This window comes from Lissotriton vulgaris, chromosome 2_1 (genome assembly GCF_964263255.1).
Source record: "Lissotriton vulgaris chromosome 2_1, aLisVul1.2, whole genome shotgun sequence".
NCBI lineage: Eukaryota > Metazoa > Chordata > Amphibia > Caudata > Salamandridae > Lissotriton > Lissotriton vulgaris.
This window is the reverse complement of record NC_141687.1, coordinates 1,673,526,980-1,673,547,435: the sequence shown is the minus strand read 5'-3', so window position 1 is coordinate 1,673,547,435 and position 20,456 is coordinate 1,673,526,980. Positions and strand designations below refer to the sequence as shown.

The 20,456-nt window shown below is 47.1% G+C and overlaps 1 protein-coding gene across 2 annotated transcripts in view; it reads right to left on the bottom strand.

Moving 5' to 3' along the window:
• The window catches only part of UBXN11 (UBX domain protein 11), a 336,358-nt gene that overhangs the window by 312,141 nt on the left and 3,761 nt on the right, over positions 1-20,456 (bottom strand). For both annotated transcript variants that reach the window (XM_086958912.1, XM_086958913.1), the window contains exons 2-3: positions 10,219-10,256; positions 8,959-9,063 (exon numbers count right to left, since the gene is read on the bottom strand). In XM_086958912.1, the coding sequence (XP_086815038.1) occupies positions 8,959-9,063; positions 10,219-10,256 (143 nt within the window). The remainder of the gene's footprint in view (positions 1-8,958; positions 9,064-10,218; positions 10,257-20,456) is intronic.

Sequence of the window (20,456 nt, the reverse complement as noted above, 5' to 3'; positions counted from 1 at the left end):
AGTGCGTGTAAAGAATTGGTAACCCAGGTGGCCCGGGAGAATTGCGCGCTCTATCAGAGTAATGTAGAATTCAGTGGCGTAGAGTGGCACAAAGTGGAGTGGCATATAAAGAAGAGTGGCAGAATGCAGTGTTGCAGAGTATAATGTCATAGAGTGCAGTAGTCTATAGTAGAGTGACATGGAGTGCATTGACGTAGAGTGCAGTGACGCAGAGTAGAGTGGCATAGAAAGCAGCGGCGTAGAGACCAGTGGTGCAGAGTAGAACAGGGTGGCATGGAGTGCAGTAACACAGAGTAGAATAGAGTGGTGTAGAGTGCAGTGACATAGTGTACAAAGGTGTAGAGTGCAGTGGTGTAGAGGAATTTTCACCACGAGTGTGCTGGGTATACTCAGATGTGAGTCCCAGGCTCTCCACACCACTGGAGTCAAGCTATCCAGGCTGAATGAAGGCTGATAGCCAGAAACCGGTCCTTGGATGCTTGATTCCGGTCTGGGAAAGACATGGCTTGGTAGTTCGGACTGGACTGTTCCCATGGGACACAGGGTCAGAGCTGATTTGCATATAGCCAGTGTCTAACCCAGGGTGGTGTGGAGTGCAAAAAACGATGGATTTAGGCCCAGATCCTTGTACTGGGGTGAATGTATGACATTGTTCTACGTTCTGTCCATCAACTGTGTTTTTTGCAAGTTTCTTTTAGAGTTGGCTCATGAGATACCCTTGGCAGGACACTTAGGACAGGACAAGACCTTTGCCCGGCTTGTCCACCACTTTTACTGGCCTCAGATGAAGGTGGCATCTGACACTTACTGCCGGACATGTGTGTCATGCCAAGCCAGTGTGAAAACAGGGATGAAGCTGAAAGCTACCCTGGAACCACTTCCTGTCGTTAGCACCCCCTTTGAAAGGGTGGGCATCGGCATTGTGGGGCCATTGGATCCACCAACTATAGCTGGTCACAGATTTATCGTGGTCCTGGTGGATCACGCCACACGGTACCCAGAGGCAATTCCTCTGAAGACCATTACTGCACCTGCAGTGGCTAGGGCCCTGATGGGGATCTTTACCCGAGTGGGTTTCCCCAAAGAGGTTGTGTCCGACAGGGGGACCAACTTCATGTCGGCTTACATGTGGGCTATGTGGAAGGAGTGTGGGGTTACCTACCGGTTCACCACTCCTTACCACCCACAGACCAATGGTCTGGTGGAAAGGTTCAACAATACCTTGAAAGGCATGATAAGAAGTCTGCCTGAGAGCCTGCGGAGGAAATGGGACGTCCTCCTACCCTGTCTGTTGTTTTCCTACAGGGAAGTTCCACAGAAGGGAGTGGGCTTCAGCCCCTTCGAGCTTCTGTATGGGCAGCCTGTGCGTGGACCTCTCAGCCTGGTGAAAGATGGATGGGAAAAGACTCCCAGGAAGCTTCCCCAGGATGTGGTGAGCTACATGCTGGCCTTCCAGAGCCAAATGGCTAAGTTGTGGAAGCAAGCTTCTGACAACTTGGAAGCCAGCCAAGCAGTGATGAAGGAGTGGTATGACCACAATGCTCACCCGGTGGAATTGGAGCCTGGCCAGAAAGTGTGGGTGATGGAACCAGGAGAGCTAAGTGCCCTCCAGGATCGCTGGACAGGCCCCTTTGAGGTGATGGAGAAGAAGGGTAAGGCCACTTACCTGGTGGATCTTAAGACCCCTCGACAGCCCCTACGGGTGCTTCATGCCAATCGTCTCAAACCCCACCATGAGAGGCCCGAGGTCATCTTAATGATGGTGACTGATGGAGCAGAGGAAGCGAAAGCGAGCCTCTCCCTGATCTCTTTTCCTCTCAGGAAAAGGATGGGTCGGTGGAGGGAGTGATTCTCTCACCATCCCTGACTCCTGAACAGCAGAGGGACTACCGCCAGGTCCTGGAGCAATATTCCTCGCTGTTCTCCCTTGTCCCGGGAAGGACCCACCTGTGTACCCATGACGTGGACACAGGAGACAGCCCACCTGTGAAGTCTAAGGCCTACCGGCTGTCAGACAAGGTGAAGGCCAGCCTCCACAGTGAAGTTACAAAGATGCTGGAGCTAGGAGTAATTGAACCTTCTAGGAGTCCCTGGTACAGTCCGGTGGTTCTGGTACCGAAAGCTGCCCCACCGGGCACCACTCCAGAACTAAGGTTCTGTGTGGATTACCGGGGACTGAATTCAGTGACCAAAAGTGATGCACATCCGATCCCTAGGGCGGATGAACTTATTGACCGACTGGGAGCTGCCCAATACTTGAGTACCTTTGACCTCACTTCAGGGTACTGGCAGATCTCCCTTACAGATGGAGCAAAGGAAAGGTCAGCCTTCTCCACACCTGAGGGCCACTACCAGTTCTGCGTAATGCCCTTTGGGCTCAAGAACGCCCCTGCCACCTTTCAGCGGCTGGTGAACCAGGTCCTCTCTGGGATGGAGGCTTTCTCCGCTGCTTATCTGGATGATATTGCCGTCTTCAGCAGCAGTTGGGAGGATCATTTGTGCCACTTACAAGCTGTTCTCTAGGCCCTGAAACAGGCTGGCTTGACAATCAAAGCCAGTAAATGTCAGATCGGGCAGGGGTCGGTTGTGTACCTAGGCCACTTGGTGGGCAGGGGAGTGGTGCAGCCCCTGCAGGCAAAGATTGAGGCTATCATGGCCTGGGAGCCCCCCAAGACCCAAACTGAGGTCCGAGCCTTCCAAGGCCTCACAGGTTACTACCGTCGCTTTGTGAAGGGGTATGGCACTATTGTGGCACCCCTAACTGAGCTCACATCCAAGAAGCAACCTCGACGGGTAGTCTGGACGGAGGCTTGTCAGCAAGCCTTTGAAAAGTTGAAACAGGCAATGTGTGTAGCACCAGTCCTAAGGGCCCCGGATTTTTCCAAGGAATTCATTGTCCAGACAGACGCATCAGAGCATGGCATTGGGGCAGTGTTATTGCAACTCAATGAAGAGGGTCTGGATCAACCGGTTGTCTTTCTGTCCAGGAGACTGCTTCCCCGGGTCAGAAGTGGAGTGCAATTGAGCGGGAAGCCTTTGCAGTGGGAGGGGCTCTGAAGAAGTTGCGACCATACCTGTTTGGCTCGCGCTTCCTGGTTCAGACTGACCATCGACCCCTTCGTTGGCTGAGGCAAATGAAAGGGGAGAATCCCAAGCTGTTGAGTTGGTCCATCTCCCTACAGGGAATGGACTTCCGGGTGGAACATCGGCCAGGAGTGGACCACGCCAATGCAGACGGTCTTTCCAGGTATTTCCGCCTTAGTGATGAGAACTCCCAAGGGGTTGGGTAGCTATCCCCACTTTCAGCTGGGGGGACGCGTGTTAGACCTGTCCGCCCTTCGGGTGGTCCCTCCTATTTATTTATTTATTTTGTCCCCTTTTGCCTCCTAGTACTTTTCATTTTTTTTCATGTCCACTAAATTTTTTGGTGTTGTCCTGGGGGTGGGTGCTACCTTGTCCTCATGCTTTTATTGAGGCCTAGAAGTCCCCCCTTGTCTCATGAAAATTTAGTTCTACAAAAAGGTGGCTTGTAACTGCCACAACTGATCACCTCAGAAAAGGGACCGATAGGATAACATAGGGACACTCTAGAACCTTCCACCTGGTTCCAGTAGCCTGAGGCCAGCCTATATAAAGGTCAGAGGGAGGGCGGCCATTTTGAGTGACCAGAGAGAGGGTGGTGTGGAACTGGTGAGGAGTGAGGCGACTTAGTGAGGAGGAAGGCGCACTGTGAGGGGTTAGATCGACATGCGGGCCGGCTGCTCTTCCGTACTGACGTGACCCCTTAACTGTTGACCAAACCCTGCCATCGTGATACCATCACTAGCTCTGAAATATACCCTCCTCTTGACCCTGGTTGCCCAGTAAGATGAACTTGTGTTACTGCTAGCAAGCGGAAAGGAAGCTAGCTCTGAAGTGATAACAATCGCAGCGGTGAATCCAGATTCCCCCTACCCGATACTGCCGGTAGAAAACTAACTGGCAGCGCTGTGAGGCCAATTCATTGCTGACACGCTGTGTGAGGGAGGCGGGGAACGGCCCCTGTGGACGAGAAGCGGAACTCACCGTGCGGAGGTCTTGTCGTGCCAGCTGTCGACCCTTCTGTGTGGAAGTGCCCCTTTCTTCCCTTCCCCCTGCCGCAGATATCCTGCGCTGGGGTGTGATAGCGAGGGACAGCAGGCGCCGCCGGAGGACAGCGGAGGTTCCGGGAGCTCTGGAGGCAGGTCTGCGGTGACGTCGGGGAAGGCGTGGAGATGCTGGGAGAGGCCGGGTGAAGGCGGAGCTCGTCGTGGGTGGTGCCGGCGAGAGGAGGAACGCGGAAGCCGGCTGAACGCCTCTACCGGCCAGCGTGGTGAAGAACGACTGATTTCTACCTCAAGAGAAGAGGAAGGCAAGTCAATCCAGTCATCAGCGGAGCCTTCCTCTGATTAGGGACACAGAGCGGGCGCTGACTGGGGCTCGAGTGACACCTCAACATTACCGAAGTAAGCTGGGGATCTGCTCTGGGAGAGGGTGGCAGTAAAGACGCTCGAGCCTTGGCCTTAGTGGGTGACGAGCCGGAGGCTTAGGGCGAGACACGCAGGCCTGAGGTGTCATAAATCAGAAATTCCGCAGCACGAAAGTATTCCTTAGGAATCGGACCTGTGCATTCCAGAAACTGCCGACCTTGAGAGGGAGTGAGCTCCCGATAATCTGTTCAGTCATCAGCCACTGAAAACCAGGGCCGTAGGGCTGAATTAGAAGTCAGGGGATACCTTGATGACGAGTATTCAGGGCATAGGAATTTTCTGCGGTTAAGCGACACCATCCCCTGTTGGAGTAGAGCAAACTATATGGCAATATGAGATGCACTAATGATGTACCTGTTTTCTTTTAGACATACAGCTGGTTGAGACATTTTTCAAGGGTACTAATGGGGACAGGCTTGCTGTGCAGCTGTAACATCTAACTATTGTTGACCCTGAGTTCCCAAGGGTAATGTACATGACAGCTTACTCATAGAGAAGCGTTATTCTGGTAATTTATCTCATTTAATAATAATAATAATTATAATACTGCATTTTATAAAGCGCGAACAGCTACCTCGCTAGGAGGTGTCCCGGCGCTAGGAGAACACAGTTGACCTGGAGGCTAGAATAGGAGAGCTAGCGGGGTTGGGTGAAGAGCCACGTTTTCAGCAGCTTCTTAAAGCAAGGTTCAGAAGGGGCCTGCTGGATTTCTTGTGGTAAAGTGTTCCATAGAGAGGTAACGTTTGCCGAAAAAGTCCGACCGCCTAGTCGAGCCTTTTTCGTACGCGGGACGGCCAGTTGAACGCGGCAATTGGACCGCAGTGCGCAGGTTTGGGAGTATCTCGGGAGGCGGTTTTTCAAGTACTCTGGGCAGGAGCCATGCAGAGATCTGAACGCCAGCGTAAGTGCTTTAAATTTTATTCTGCTGGCAACTGGCAGCCAGTGCAGTGATCGAAGATGTGGAGAGACTGACTGCTTGAGAGGGATTCGCAGTAGCAGTCTCGCAGCCGCATTTTGAACTACCTGGAGTTTTTGCGTCAGGTACTTTGGTAGGCCTAGGTAGTGTCCGTTGGCGTAGTCCAGCCGTGATGTAACAGTGGCATGGATAACCGTTTTCCGGCAGCTCTCCGGGAGGAGTCTCAGGATTTTACGGAGATTTCTCAGTTTGCTCAAGCAGCAGCCGGCGACTTGTTGGATGTGGGAGGTGAAGGACATGCTATCGTCCCACCTCACTCCAAGATTTTTTGCCGTGCGGCTGGGTGAGGGGGCTAGGCCCATCTCCGTCGGCCACCAAAGTTCTGAGGCGGGGGTGGGGCCTCTGCCAAAGAAGATTACTTCGGCCTTATTGGCGTTTAATTTTAATTTATTCGTGTTCATCCAATGGGCTATGTCTTGGAGACAGCCTTTGAAGTTCGAAAAGGACTCCTGCGTCATCTCTGAGTACGGAAATACCAACTGGGTGTCGTCGGCATAGGAAATTGCCTTGACACCCCAGTTGGCAATCTACGTAAAGAGAGGAGCGAGGTAGATGTTGAACAAAAGGGGGCTGAGAGCCGACCCTTGCGGAACTCCGCAGCTGAGGACCTTGGGTGCTGAAGAGACCATCCCTAGTGCCACCTTTTGAGTTCTCTGGGACAGATAGGAGTGTATCCATCCCAGTGCCTTATCCTGGATACCTATCTCGGCCAGGCGGCTGAGTAGTCTGGCATGGTCCACCGTGTCGAAGGCGGCCGACAGATCCAGGAGTACCAGCATTGCTGAGTTACCTGCATCCATCGACCACCTTACTGACTCGGCTACCTCAATAAGCGCTGTTTCCGTACTAAAGCCGGGTCGGAAGCCTGACTGTGTCTCATGTAGTACCTTATTTACTTCTACAAATTTGTGATATTAATGCTGAAAAGTGAGGGTGCAAGGGTAAATGCTGAGGATCTTTCCTCTTGAGAAATTATAATAGGAAATGTAATGTGAAGTCTTGAGGACGTCAAGAAGTAAATGTGCAGTCATGTATTGTATTGAGTTATAAACCCTGCTAAGAGACAAAGAGATACAAAAAGAAGATTTTATAAAGGAGATCGTATATTTATAAGACTGGTGTAGTGTCTTTCGTTTCTTGTGGATGCACGCTGAGCTACTGTAAGGGTGTGACGCAAGCTTAGCACTTTTGCCTTTGGAAGGACCTTTCTACCTTGTGTCAAGCTACCTTTGTGATCTGAGAAACCCAGGTCCAACACATTTGCACTCACATACAGTTTTACTGATAAAATGTATACAGCACACAAACAATTTGTGGAAATGTCATCACTAGTGTATTGATTTGATCGTCGGCTCAGTTAATTTTACAGACATTTAAAGTTTGAAATGTGCTAGAAAAAAATAACATTGTAAAGCCTTCTTCAGGCACTTCTCCAGAGACAGCAAGATTGTCATATATATCCTCTCACATTCAAGTCGGAGGAAGAAAAATAAACACCAAGCTCCTTGGAAGATACAGCTTGACATGTGACCTCTGTCTTTGAATGCACAGCAAATGTGACAAGAACAAAATTACAGGCCTGTTTACAGAAAACGAGCTCAAGGAAGAATACAGTAAACACCGTTTAGACAACGGGAGGGACAAACTGAACCTGGAGAGCGTAAGCAAATAAAGAAAGCAAACAGAAAGCCAGGAAATGTGAGTTTCAAACCACAAAGCCAATTCTAAGCAATGGGCAGAATGCATTCCTAGGTCAACTTTCTGAATTTCCCCAAAATGTTTTTAGCAAACCAGTGTAGGCCTGTGTAGGCTGCGACCTACAAATAAACTACATACAATACGGGGGACCTAAGGGCAATTTTAACGACCAGCTCTGAATACACGCCCAACAGACATATATCACAGAAAAGTATCAGAGGGTCAAGAGTTCAACAGGCCACTATTCGGGACAGAGAGGGTGAAAGTGAAATGCTACCTCTAGCCATATGACTGAAAAGAAAGTGAAAAGGCCAGGTCAGGTTGGTGTCTGGTCTCTGGCACCCATCAGTCACCACTCGGAACCGCCCTTCATCATTTGGGGCTCCGAGGACCAACACTGTACATGATCTTGTTCTCTAGCAGAAAGAGAATGGCCTTCCTGTGTGTCAGTGTATGTTGGTATTAGAGTGTTGGTGTAGCCAATGGGGTAAAAAAACGTGCAGTGCAAGGGAAAACCAAGGAAAAGAGTGAATAAAATTGGTTTAGGGAGCAAAAACATTTTTAATAGGGTTAAACTCCCAGCACCAATGTTAAAAATAGCCAAGACAGGGAAACTTTATAAACTGTCTAGTGGTGGAACGTGGTCGACATGTTTCAGCAAATAGGGCCAATAGCCTTGCTTTCTTCAGGACCTATGTATTTCGCTACTGCAATCAGAAAAAAAACCCAAAAAAAGTGATAGAAGTGTCATAAAATAGGAGAAAAAGAGTACTGGAACTACATCAAAGTATAAATGTCACCTGGACATCCTAGGTGTGTTTGTTCCAAGTCTTCTCACACAGTCTGCAGTGGACTGGTTTTTGAGAAGTAGAGACCTCACCCCACCTGGCTGCGGCTCAGGATATTGGTGAAGCACCGCTCTGACCGTCAGTACTTCAGCGCGGCATTTGTGCCTCCCCAGACGGCACAGATGCCGCGCTGAAGTACCGACGGTCAGAGCGGTGCTTCACCAATATCCTGAGCCGCAGCCAGGTGGGGTGAGGTCTCTACTTCTCAAAAACCAGTCCACTGCAGACTGTGTGAGAAGACTTGGAACAAACACACCTAGGATGTCCAGGTGACATTTATACTTTGATGTAGTTCCAGTACTCTTTTTCTCCTAATTTATGACACTTCTATCACTTTTTTGGGGGGGGTTTTCTGATTGCAGTAGCGAAATACATAGGTCCTGAAGAAAGCAAGGCTATTGGCCCTATTTGCTGAAACTTGTCGACCACGTTCCACCACTAGACAGTTTATAAAGTTTCCCTGTCTTGGCTATTTTTAACATTGGTGCTGGGAGTTTAACCCTATTAAAAAAAAATTTGCTCCCTAAACCAATTTTATTCACTCTTTTCCTTGGTTTTCCCTTGCACTGCACGGTTTTTTACCCCATTGGCTACGCCAACACTCTAATACCAACATACACTGACTAACAGGAAGGCCATTCTCTTTCTGCTAGAGAACAAGATCATGTACAGTGTTGGTCATCGGAGCCCCAAATGATGAAGGGCGGTTCCGAGTGGTGACTGATGGGTGCCAGAGACCAGACACCAACCTGACCTGGCCTTTTCACTTTCTTTTCAGTCATATGGCTAGAGGTAGCATTTCACTTTCACCCTCTCTGTCCCGAATAGTGGCCTGTTGAACTCTTGACCCTCTGGTACTTTTCTGTGATATATGCGACCTACAAATGCCATCATGCAAAGCAGAATTTTGTGCTCATTTGTGCTTTACCCAGGATGCTTCTCTTTGATGCATTGTCATGTGTGGTGGACGCTGTTCCCGTTGAGACTTTTAATCTTTCAGGCAGGATGTCATTGAGCAGAAGAGCTTCATCCTCTGTAAAGAGAAAATAAATTGTGTATGGTAAACCAGGACTCGAAGTGCCAGAATGGGAGAGGTGGGGGTAGAGTCAGAGTAGGCTGTTGAGAAGAGCCACAGGCCAAGGTGTCGATGACTGGCCGGAAGGTATGGGGTGAGCACAGCGCCAGACGTGGTCACAGAGACTATGGCACACCTAAAGGGCTATGGCACTGAGTTAATAAGGAAACACAGATCATCAGTATGAGGACATGGACAGAGGAGGTCATAGGTGCTACTGCACCACCAGAGGGACTAAAGCAGGGTCAGAAGGCTACAGCAGATGTTATGGGGTGAGTGCAGGTACAGAGGAGGTCATATGTGCTACTGCGCCACCAGAGGAACTAAGGATACGTCAGAAGGCTACGGCAGAGGTTATGGGGTGAGGGCAGGGACAGAGGAGGTCATATGTGCTACTGCACCACCAGAGGGACTAAGGATGGGTCAGAAAGGCTACAGAAGAGGTTATGGGGTTAGGGCAGGGACACAGGAGGTCATATGTGCTACTGCTCCACCAGAGGGACTAAGGATGGGTCAGAAAGGCTACAGCAGAAGGTGAGGGCATGGACAGAGGAGTTCATAGGTGCTACTGCACCACCAGAGGGACTAAGGATGGGTCAGGAAGGCTACAGCAGAGGTTATGGGGTGAGGGTAGAGACAGAGGCCAGGGAGTGATGGTGAGCTAGAGGGGCTATAGCAGAGGCAGAGTCATGTGGAACACGTAATCAGGGGTTATAGTGCACATGCAGATGGAACAGGATTGTGCCATGGGTCAACTTAGCTCTCAGTGACAGGAGGCAGGGGCTAGGAGGACGGTGGAGGAGCCTAAGGTCAGAAGAATGGGCACACACAAGAGCTCATGGCATGATGTCAAGCAGTGAGAATAGATAGAGGGGACTGTGAGTCCAGCAGGGCAGGGGCCGGTTCCTAAAGAGAGCCTGATTATGTACTGGCCAAGTATCTATATGGCCTATTCTGGGCGAGTCTGTCTTGACTTTGCAAAGTCCAACTTGAAAGTACACCCTCACTAAATTCCAGCCCTGGTTCTATGTTTAAAAGGAGTTCAGAAAGTGAGCTTTCCGTAGAAAGTCTCCTCCAACTGTCATAGGAAGAGGAGTTTTTGGAAACACTCACCTGTGTATGTTTCCGGCTTGAATGGCACAGCTCTTCTCCTGTAAAGGTGAAAACAACATCTGTGAGGCACGAGGGAGTTCACCAATATGCTGGTCAGCATGTGCGTTCAGTAACAGATGCACTATTGAAGAATACGCATTTATTGACCGAGTTATAAATGATGAACAAGACATACCATGCAATATGTTTAATAAATTAGTATTGAGTGCGCCACACCATAAGCATTCAATTAATGAGGCACGAGCGTGCAACACAACATACTGGACGCAATGTGTATTCGATAAATAAGGAAGTGTGGAGAACACAACATACTGGACGCAATGTGTATTCGATAAAGAAGGACATGTGGAGAACACAACATACTGGACGCAATGTGTATTCAAGAAATAAGGCCAGGCGGAGAACATGACATACTGCAGACGTTCAATCAATGACGCATCAAGATACACGTCATACTGGGCATGCAACGTGTTCTAGAACTTGGGCACCCGAAAAATAAGAGAAAGCGCACAACAGTACGTCAACAAATGAATTGGAAACTCGCAAGGCAACATGCATTCAAAAACCGAGGCATGGGACGAGAACAGTGCAAGCTCAAATCACAACAAATGCAGTAAATGAGGCCGTGAAAAACAAGAAAGGCCAAACCCACGACGTGCTCTGTAACGCCCCAGTTATTTACCGGTTGCCTTCATTACTCTAAGCCTAGGTCTTCTTCCTCACAAACCTTACATAATGAGCGCATGCGCCTGGACAGAAAAGTAGCAACAAACACAAACATACATACAGTTTCCTATCCATCCAGAATGGCTGACATGCTTTCCCCGCCTATACTTTGCATAAAAAGGAAAACACCCTAAACAAGGCCCATGAAAAACATTTAAACGCCCCCCGCCCCCGGTGGAGGTGGAAGGGATGAGAACCCTAACCTATGTCCAGGAAGACTGAACTTGAAGTAATAAAGGTCCCCTGCAAGTAACCGTGGATATTTCCTTCGCATCCGTCCTCCTCGCCACATTTACTACATTTTGAGCTGATACCAAAGCAAACTATCTACTTCACGACTAAAGTAATTAATGCATATTGGCCAAAACGAAAATTATTTACTGGAGCAGAAAACTTAAATCCATAACACACATTAATATGTTAACTGCACATATTAATCCTCTATCACTGAACTTAGTATTCAGCTAGCAAAAGTAGAAAAATGTCCCACCAGATGTAACCTACAGTGGTTCATGGAGGTTTTAAGGGGAGCTTAAGTAGTTGCAATACAAATATCCTCAATTAATGCACCCTTCACTGATGACCAGGAAGCAACCGTTCCAATTGTGGCTCTGCCTTCTAGCATCACAAACTGCCAAAAGTCTACTCAATCCACCAACTCAGAGAAGAATTATAGGATTTTGACCTGTGACCAGCAAATCGTGCCACAAACAAATGATCAAACTTCCTAATGATTCAGTTCCAGACAAATAAATCAAAAGAGGGCTTTTCACAACCAACGAATATAAACGCTCTTCTTCCACTGCCTTTGGGTTGAGGACAAGCACAGGAAGAACTAAATCCCTAGAACAATGAAACAGTGATGCACCATAGGCACACACTGAGAACTTGGCCTTGGCACTGGTTTTAAGGAAAAAATCCATTAAAAAGTTTCTGAACTCAAAATGTTCTCAATTCCTCCATTCTCCTATATGAGTAAATTGCAACAATAAATATTACCTTATATCTTAAATGTAAATTCCGCCAAATTAGGATATTCGAATAAAGGCCCCTGTAAAGTCTGCATTGCCAACAGCAAATCCCATGAATGAGTTTGACAATGTGTCCTAGGTCTTTTCAAGAGAAAACGAATTAACCTGGATACCAAAGTTGACTACTCCAGCAGTGGGCTCTTGAATGTTCTTACAGCTACCCCTGGGGCTAAAAAAAGAGAGGTTGAGCCCATTATAAAATCACCTTTCACGAAATCCAAAACTTTCACTGACTCCCTTGATACACTAGAGAATGCTCTAACTTCACAGCACTTCGCAAACAATCTCCAGTGACAAGAATACGATTTTAGGGTAGGTGGCCATCTTGACTGTTGTATGAACTCTGCTACCCCAGTGGATCAACCCCTGAATAATACCTTTAACCATTTAATATCAACACCCCCACATGAAAGTGCATCAGAAGTAAATGAAGAAGCTGGATCCGCCGAGGGGATAACGAGCCACTGGAATCTCCCATTGAGGCTAATTTGACAACTGCAACAATGGAGAAAGCATGGGCACTGTTTCGAACAGGGCACTAGCACGAGCACCGATGCCTTTTCCTCCTTGATCTTCTGTAACATCATTGGAATCCTAGGAATGGAAGATGGCGCATATAGCATGACTTTTGGCCACCTGAAAGACAGCATTCAATCTCCATGTTTCCCGGCAAGGCATATTTGTGCAAAAGCAAGGGAGAAGAGCATTCTCCCTTGAAGGAACCAGATCTATATTCAGGGACCTCAAATCTCTTCTCCAGCTGTTTGAATAGATTCAGAGTCCATGAAACTGAGCTCAGTGGAAGAAACCTCCTGCTCAGATTGTCTGCTGTTAAGTTTTCTCTCAATGGAAGATCTCATAGGTAACAGTTTGGACTCTGTCCATATACACATCTCCTGTGTTAACACCCTCAGTGCTTGCACATGACAAACTCCATGCTGTTTTTGGTAATTCACTGCTACCCAGTTGTCGGTTCTGATCTGTACATGGTGACCCATTAGCTGTGGGGCTAAGGACATGAACACTAAATTCACTGCTTTAAGCACCCTCCAATTAGATGAACATTCTGCCTGCTGTGTTGTCGATCTGCCTTGAACAGAGGAATTCTCTAGTAGGGCACCCCACCCAATGTCCTGGTATCCCAGTTTATCTTTGGCTGTGATATCTGAAAGAGTGACCCCTTCCCTAGGTTCTTAATCACCAACAATTAGCTCAAGCTGCTCTGAGCCCGAGGGCCACTAGCATCTCCTGTTCGAACTGTTGAGAAGTCTGGTCCCAATATGTCACCAAATGGTCTACCCGGGATACTACTGTAACTGAATCTAAGGCAAAAAGGTCAGAGTGGATGGCATCAGGCTTGAATTCTTAACCCCAGTCTTACAGGAGGGAAACAGACTCAAGAGTTCTCAGTTCTGTTTCCTGTCCAGTGGAGAGAATACTTGCCTCGCAACAGTATTGGAGTGTGCTGTAATAAACTAAAAGTCGGAGTAGGTGTTAAGAGGGATTATTCGTGATCTAGGGCCAGATGTATCAAAGGGTTTTGCCCATTCTGTGTCTATGGGGAAATGTGTTGATACATATGGCCCTTAGCCACAATTTATGACGATGGACCAGATTTCATAGCTCCTCCACTGAACAAATGAGCAAGTCTTCTAGATAAGGAAAAGGCTGAATTCCTCTATTATGACTAACTCCCTCTAAAGTTGCCAACACTTTTATGAATACTCTAGGAGAAGAAGAGGGGATAAAATGAAGTACCTGAAACTGAAAATACGGGCTGTCGACACAAAAGGGTAGAAGCCTTTGTCACACTTGATGGACTGGTACACATAGAATTTCATCTAGTAGATGCAGTGATGCCAAGTCTAGTAGCTCTAATAATACCAAGAAATCTCCTTCCTGAAAAAAGGAAGAATCTCTTGCAATGTCAACATTTTGAGTCTCACTGCTGTATGTTTAGATCAAGAACAGGTCTATACTCCCTTGAAGGCGTTTTCACCAGAAACAGAATTGAAATAGATGCCTTTCCCCTCTGATGAAAAGGCACTGAGATTGTTGCCCTTTTTTGAAGTAACTTCTGCATTCCTTCTTGTAAAGCTTGCCTCTTTAATGTGTTGCCTAGGAGCAAAGTCATGCAATAGACATCTGGTGGGTTTGTCTGAAATACTACTCGATAGCCTTCTTGGATTTTCTGTAGTAGCCACTGATTTGAGATCCATTTTTCCCATTCCTTTGCATAAAACTTGATCTGACCTCCCACTGGATGTTAATCTTGCTCCAAAGCATAGTCATGACTTTGACACAGGCCGAGTTGCTCCTTCACTCTGCTGGAACTGGGCTTTTTCTGAGGGAGGGACTTTTCTGGCTACGTCACCTACCTCAAAAGGGCTGATCTTCTGCTTTAGTCTAATACGCAGGGCCAAAAGCTCTCTTGTTCCCAAGGTACCTGCCCCTCGCCAGTCTTGTAGGTGCCATCAGCTTTCTGATTTATCTAACTTTTTCACAGTATCTTTCAGTTGGCTCCCAAAAAGCTTCACCCCAGAATAGGAACCTTCATTAAGAGCCCATTCTGGACCGCATCCACCATCCAGGATCTCAGCCAGACCTGACACCGTGCTGCTTTAAGACTCTTCTGACACTATCGAGGCACTCGACGTAGCATAAGAAATATCAGATAGAAGGCGAATCTGTTGTTCAAGCATTGCTAATGTCGGAGTTAACTCTGCTGCCTGTTCCATAAGCTCACCAGTTTACCGAAGTCCTTAATGAATTGGAGAGCTCAGATATGCTGCTGCTCTGATAGCAAAATTAGATGCTACATATGCCCGCTTCACTGCCAGATCACTTCACTTATCCACTGCACTGGGTCTTATGAGTACACCTTGGCAACTGCTGTAAAATTGTCTGTAAAATTCTGAATAGCTTATCTTTTCGACAGAAATCGTGGAAACTGATATTTGTCAATCTCTTACCATTCTGCAACTATGTCCAAAATGTAATGGAAGAGTCCCAGGTTCCTTTCTTTGATACTGATATAAAATATCTTCACTATCCTCGACACAAGAAACCTCAGAGAATGACATATTGTTCCTAATCCTGTGAGACTTCATTAAGTTCAGCTCCTTGAATAAATCTATCCTAAAATCCCTCTCCTCGTTTTCCTGGTCTTCAGCCTTTGGAGACTTCACTTATGACTTTTTAGAAGAGGGGAGGATTGTACCCTTCTTTAAGTACCGCCATTAGAATAATTTGTTGTATGGCTGGAACTAAAGGTACTCTAGGAAAATCCACATTTGCAGCTTTCTCCTCCATATTGGACCTCCATTGCCTACATTTTTTATGCTGCTCCATCTTGTACAATGCTTAAAAATCCTCCTGTGCCGCCATTGATGTTCAGTCTTCCCCAGACACAAGTCGAACCAGGACCTTCCCACTTCTTATTGCTGCTAGGTAACCGACAGTGATGCAGTCATAAGCGTTACCTAGCAACTAGGGTAGAATATGCGTAAGTCACTGATGACCATGGTGCGCGGAAACATATTTGTGGCATGCCAAACGGGAGGCTACGAACTGGCTGTCAGGTACAAACAAGCACTGGCAAAGCCAATAGGTCTTGCCCATGCAAAAGCTATTGGCTTTGACAATATGTTTTAGCAATGTGGTACACCAGAGTGGCTGCTGTTCAGCATTGCCTAAAATGTGTGGGGTAGAGGAGAGTGGTGTGGTGTGTCGTAAAGTAGAGTGGAGTGTTATAGAATGGCGAAGAGTGGCGAACAGTAGAGTTGAGTGTCGTGGGGAGGAGTGAAGTGGGTGTCATGGAGCAGCATACAGTGTTGTGGAGTGTCGTAGAGAGAGTAGAGTGTCATAGATTGGAAGGGCCATAGAGTTGAGTGAGATAGAATAGAGTACACTGTCAGAGTTGAGTAGAGTGGTGTGTAGCAGAGTGGAGTGGAGTAGAGGGTGTTTCATAGAGTGAAGTAGATTGTTAGAGAGGAGTGGCACAAAGTGGAGTTGATTGTTGTAGAGTTGAGTGGCGTCGAGTGGAGTGGCAATACGTGCAATAGAGTGGAGTAGCATAGAGTGTCAGAGAAGAGTGGCACAGAGAGTGGATTGGAGTAGCGCATCATAGAATAGAGCGTACTAAAGTGGCATGAAGTGGCATAGACAGAGTTGCGTAGAGTCATAGAGGGGAGTAGTGTTGCAGAATGGCATACAGTGGAGTAGAGTGGCATAGAAAGGAGAAGAGTGTCAGTGGAGCAGAGTTTAATGAAGTAGAGTATTATAGAGTGGAATATCGTGGAGTGTCGTAGAGTAGAGTGAAGAATACAGTGGAGTAGATTGGCCTAGAGTGAAGAATTCCGTTCCGCTTGCGGAATTTGGGTAATTTCGCGTTCCGCGGAGAACGCGAAATTGCCCAAAATTCTGCGCTCTGGGACTTCGTGAAATTCTTTGCTTGTTCACGTTCTCAAAATGCTTGTTCTCGAGATATTTCCCCCCGAGCACGCAAACAGCAATTGCAAACAGGAAAAAAGCATCGCAAACAAGCATTTCCGCGTGTTCGCGAAATTTCTGCGTGTTCGTGGAGATTTTTTACTGTTTCGCGGAGATTTGCGTAACTCGATTACGCAAATTTCTCCTACCCCTAGTGTAAAGTACAGTGGTTCAGAGTAGATTGGCATAGAGTGCAGTGGAGTAGAGTGCATTGGTTTAGAGTAAAGTGGTGTATAGTGCATGTTGTAATGTAGAGTGGAGTAGAGTGAAGTGGCATAGAGTGGAGTGGTGCAGGGTAGAGTAGTGCATGTTAGAGTGCAGAGGTGTAGGGTAGAGTGGTGTAGAGTGCAGCGCTGTAGAGTGTAGTGGCATAGAGTACAGTGGGATAGAGTGCAGTGGTGTGGAGTGCAGTAGAGTGGAGTGGTGCAATGTAGAGTGGAGTGGTGCAGAGTAGAGTGCAGGGGCATTGAGCGCAGGGGCATTGTGTGGTGCAGAGTAGAGAGGTGTAGAGAGCATTGACGTAGAGTACAGTGGTGCAGAGTAGAATAGAGTGGCGTAGAGTGCTGTGACGTAGAGTGCAATGGTGTAGTGGCGTACAGTGCAGCAGTACAGAGTAGATTGGCATAGAATGCAGAAGCGTAGAGTGTATTGGTCTTGAGTTAAGTGATGTTGGGTGAATTGGCATAGAGTACAGTGGTTTAGAGTAGATTGGCATAAAGTAGAGTGCAGTGGCATAGAGTGGTGAGCCTAGAGCGCCATTACATAGAGTAGAGTGGAGCAGAGTGGAGTAGAGTGCAGTGGCTTATAGTAGATTGTTTCAGAGTATAGGGAAGTGGTGTAGAGTGCAGGGTAGTGCAGGGTAGAGTGGAGTGGTATAGAGCAGCGGTATAGAGTGCATTGGTGTAGAGTGCAGTGTTGCCCAGTGGAGTGGCATAGATGGGAGTGGTGCAGAGTGTATTGGCCTAGTTTTTGAGTAAAGTGGTGTAGTGCCCATTGGTGTAGAGTGCAGTGGCATAGAATGGAGAAGCGTACAATAGAGTGGCATAGTGTGAAATGGTGTAGAGTGGCGGGGCAAAGAGTGAAATGGAGTGGTGTAGAGTGCAGTGGCATAGAGCAGATCATTTTAGAGAGAAGTGAAGTAGTGTAGAATGTAGTGGTACAGAGTAGAGTGTTGTGGAGTGCTGTGGTGCAGGGTAGATTAGAGTGGCTTAAAGTGGATTGGCATAGAGTGTAGTGGCATAGAGTGGGGCGATGCAGAGTAGAGTGGCGTAGAGTTCAGTGGCATAGAGTGCAGTGGCATTGAGTAGAGTGGCATAAAGTAGAAGGGCAGATAGTACAGTGTTGCAGAGTATTCTGTTGTAGAGTGCAGTGGTGTATAGTAGAATGGCGTGGAGTGCATTAGTGTAGAGTGCAATGGTGCAGAGTAGAGTGGCGTAGAAAGCAGTGGCGTAGAGTATGAAGTGATGCAGAGTAGAATAAGATGTCCTAGAAAGCAGTGACATGGTACAGTGGCGTAAAGTGCAGCGGAGTAGAGTACAGTGGCGTAGTGTGCAGTGGAGCAGAGTAGATTGGCATAGAGTGCATTGGTTATGAGTAAAGCGGTGTAGAGTGCACTAGCATAGAGTGCTGTAGCATAGAGTGGTGCAGAAAAGAGTACAGTGGCGCCGAGAGCAGTGGTGTAGAGTAGATCCTTTCAGCGCAGAGTAGATTGCAGTGGTGCAGAGTAGATTACAGAGGCACAGATGGTATTGGCATAGAGTGCACCGTCATTCAGTAGAGTGGTACAGAGTAGAGTGCATTGGCGTAGAGCGAAGTGGCATAGAGGGCAGTGCTGCAGAGTAGGGTAGCGTGGAGTGGTGTGGATTGGAAAAGAGTGCAGTGGTGCCGAGTAAAGCAGAGTGAGGTAGAGTGCATTGGCATAGAGTAGAGTGGAGTGGTATAGAGTAGAGAGGCATTGAGTGGAGTGGTGCAGATAACAATGCAGTGACGCAATGTGTAGTGGTGTAGTGTGGAGTGTTGCAGAGTAGAGTGCAGTGGTGTGCAAGTAGTGCAGAGCAGAGTGGAGTGAAGTAACGTGGAATATGCATGGTGTGGTAGCGTACTGCCCTTACAGACGACACAACTTCAATTGAAATGAACTTGACATTTGTACTCATACAGTTTTACTTATAAACGTATACAGCACACAAACGATAATGTTTGGAAATGTCATCACCCAATGTATTGATCGTCAGCACAGTTAATTTAGAGAAATTTAAATTGTGTTATGTGCTAGAAGAAATTATATTGTTTAGCTTCCTCAAGCTAGCTGGCATGATTGTCACATAAATCCTCTCACTTTGAAGTCAGAGAAAGAAAAGTAAACACAAAGTTCCCTTGAAGACACAGCCCACCATGTAACCTCAGTCTTTGAATGCACAGTAAATATTACAAGATAAGAACAAGATTTAAAGGCCTATTTACAGAAAACGAGTTAATGGAAGAATACAGTAAACAAGGTTAGGGCAAGGGGAGGGAGGAACTTGAGCTAACAGCCTAAAGCAAATAAAGCCAGCAAATAGAAAGACAGAAAATGTGAGTTACAAACTACAACGCCAATGGTAAGCAATGGGCGGAATGGATTCCTAGGTCAACTTTCTGAATGTCTCTTAGATGTCTTCAGCAATCCAGACAGCTTCACTGTCTGGTAGGCTGCAACCTAAACAAGCATTTGCAATGCAATAGGTCTCGCATTTACGCGTTTGAGCTATTGTCATTTACAATGCCAATAGCTTAAACTCGCTTAAATGCGACACCTATTGCATTGCACATGCTTGTTAGTAGCTGCATTCGAAACGCACTACAGTGTTTCCTTGGGGATGTTTACTTCGCTCCTAATCTTTCCTTACTTTTCAAACATCACTAAAGGCGTAGGCCCGGAGATGCCCTTTAGCCTTCACAACGCTTAACATTGCCAGGAGACTATATATGTGATTTTTTCATTTTTTGGGTAAAAATCAGCAGCATATTTAACAACTTCTGTAGATATCCGCACGTCTAACATGCCTATGCTTACTGCAGTGTGCTGTTACACACTTTATATTACTTTGTGAACACACTTAAAGGTTTTCTGTAGCTGCATTTGAAACACGCTACAGTATGTTTTGGGAATGGCTACTTATCTCCCAAACTTTCCGCACTTTTCAAACGTCATTAAAGGCTTAGGCCAGGGGACACTCTAGCCTTCACAATGTTTATCATTGCCAACAAATATTATGGTGATGTTTTTTGGTTAAAATAGATTTTTAGGGAGCTCTTGAACAATATTGAGCCAAGTGGGGGTGTTTTTGTTCCCTAGGCATCAAACATTTAGGTAGAAGAAACATTCACTCGATCAGCAACACAAGTCTTTTGTTGCAAGGGCATTAAACATATGGGCACAAAGCAAATTTCACACTGCCTATGTGTAGTTAACATCGGAGTGACTCTTGGAAGGCGATGTGAAGATCGTAAAACTTCCTTTCATCTCCACACACACCTGGGGTCTCCACAATGGGGAGGGTTCCAGTATGGCATAGAGGATGCCATAAAATTACCTTCAAGCCCAGTACAGATACACCATAAATCATAGGCTTAGCTACAGGAAAGGCCTAACTAGTAAACGTGAGGAGAGGGAAGGAGTGAGGATCTGGGAGAAGATGGACAGTTTTATTGAGATTAAAAAATTACTTAAGAAGGCTGACCTGTATTTGACAATGTAACTGCTGCAGTACACATGCGGCTCTTGCAGACGGTGTCTGTCCATGAGAGGCCCTTAGAGGCCGGAGCACTTGGTGCACAAGCGGACGTCACAGCAGTGTATTGTGCACACAACGCGCTCTATCCAGCCTGATGTGGAGCTTGCAGTAGCCCTCGCGGCTCAGGTGTTTCTAGGAGGCCTTAGAGCCGGTGAATGTGCACGCGAGGCCTCGCGCCTGTGTCTGCTCACAGAAGTTCCCTCAGACGCATTGA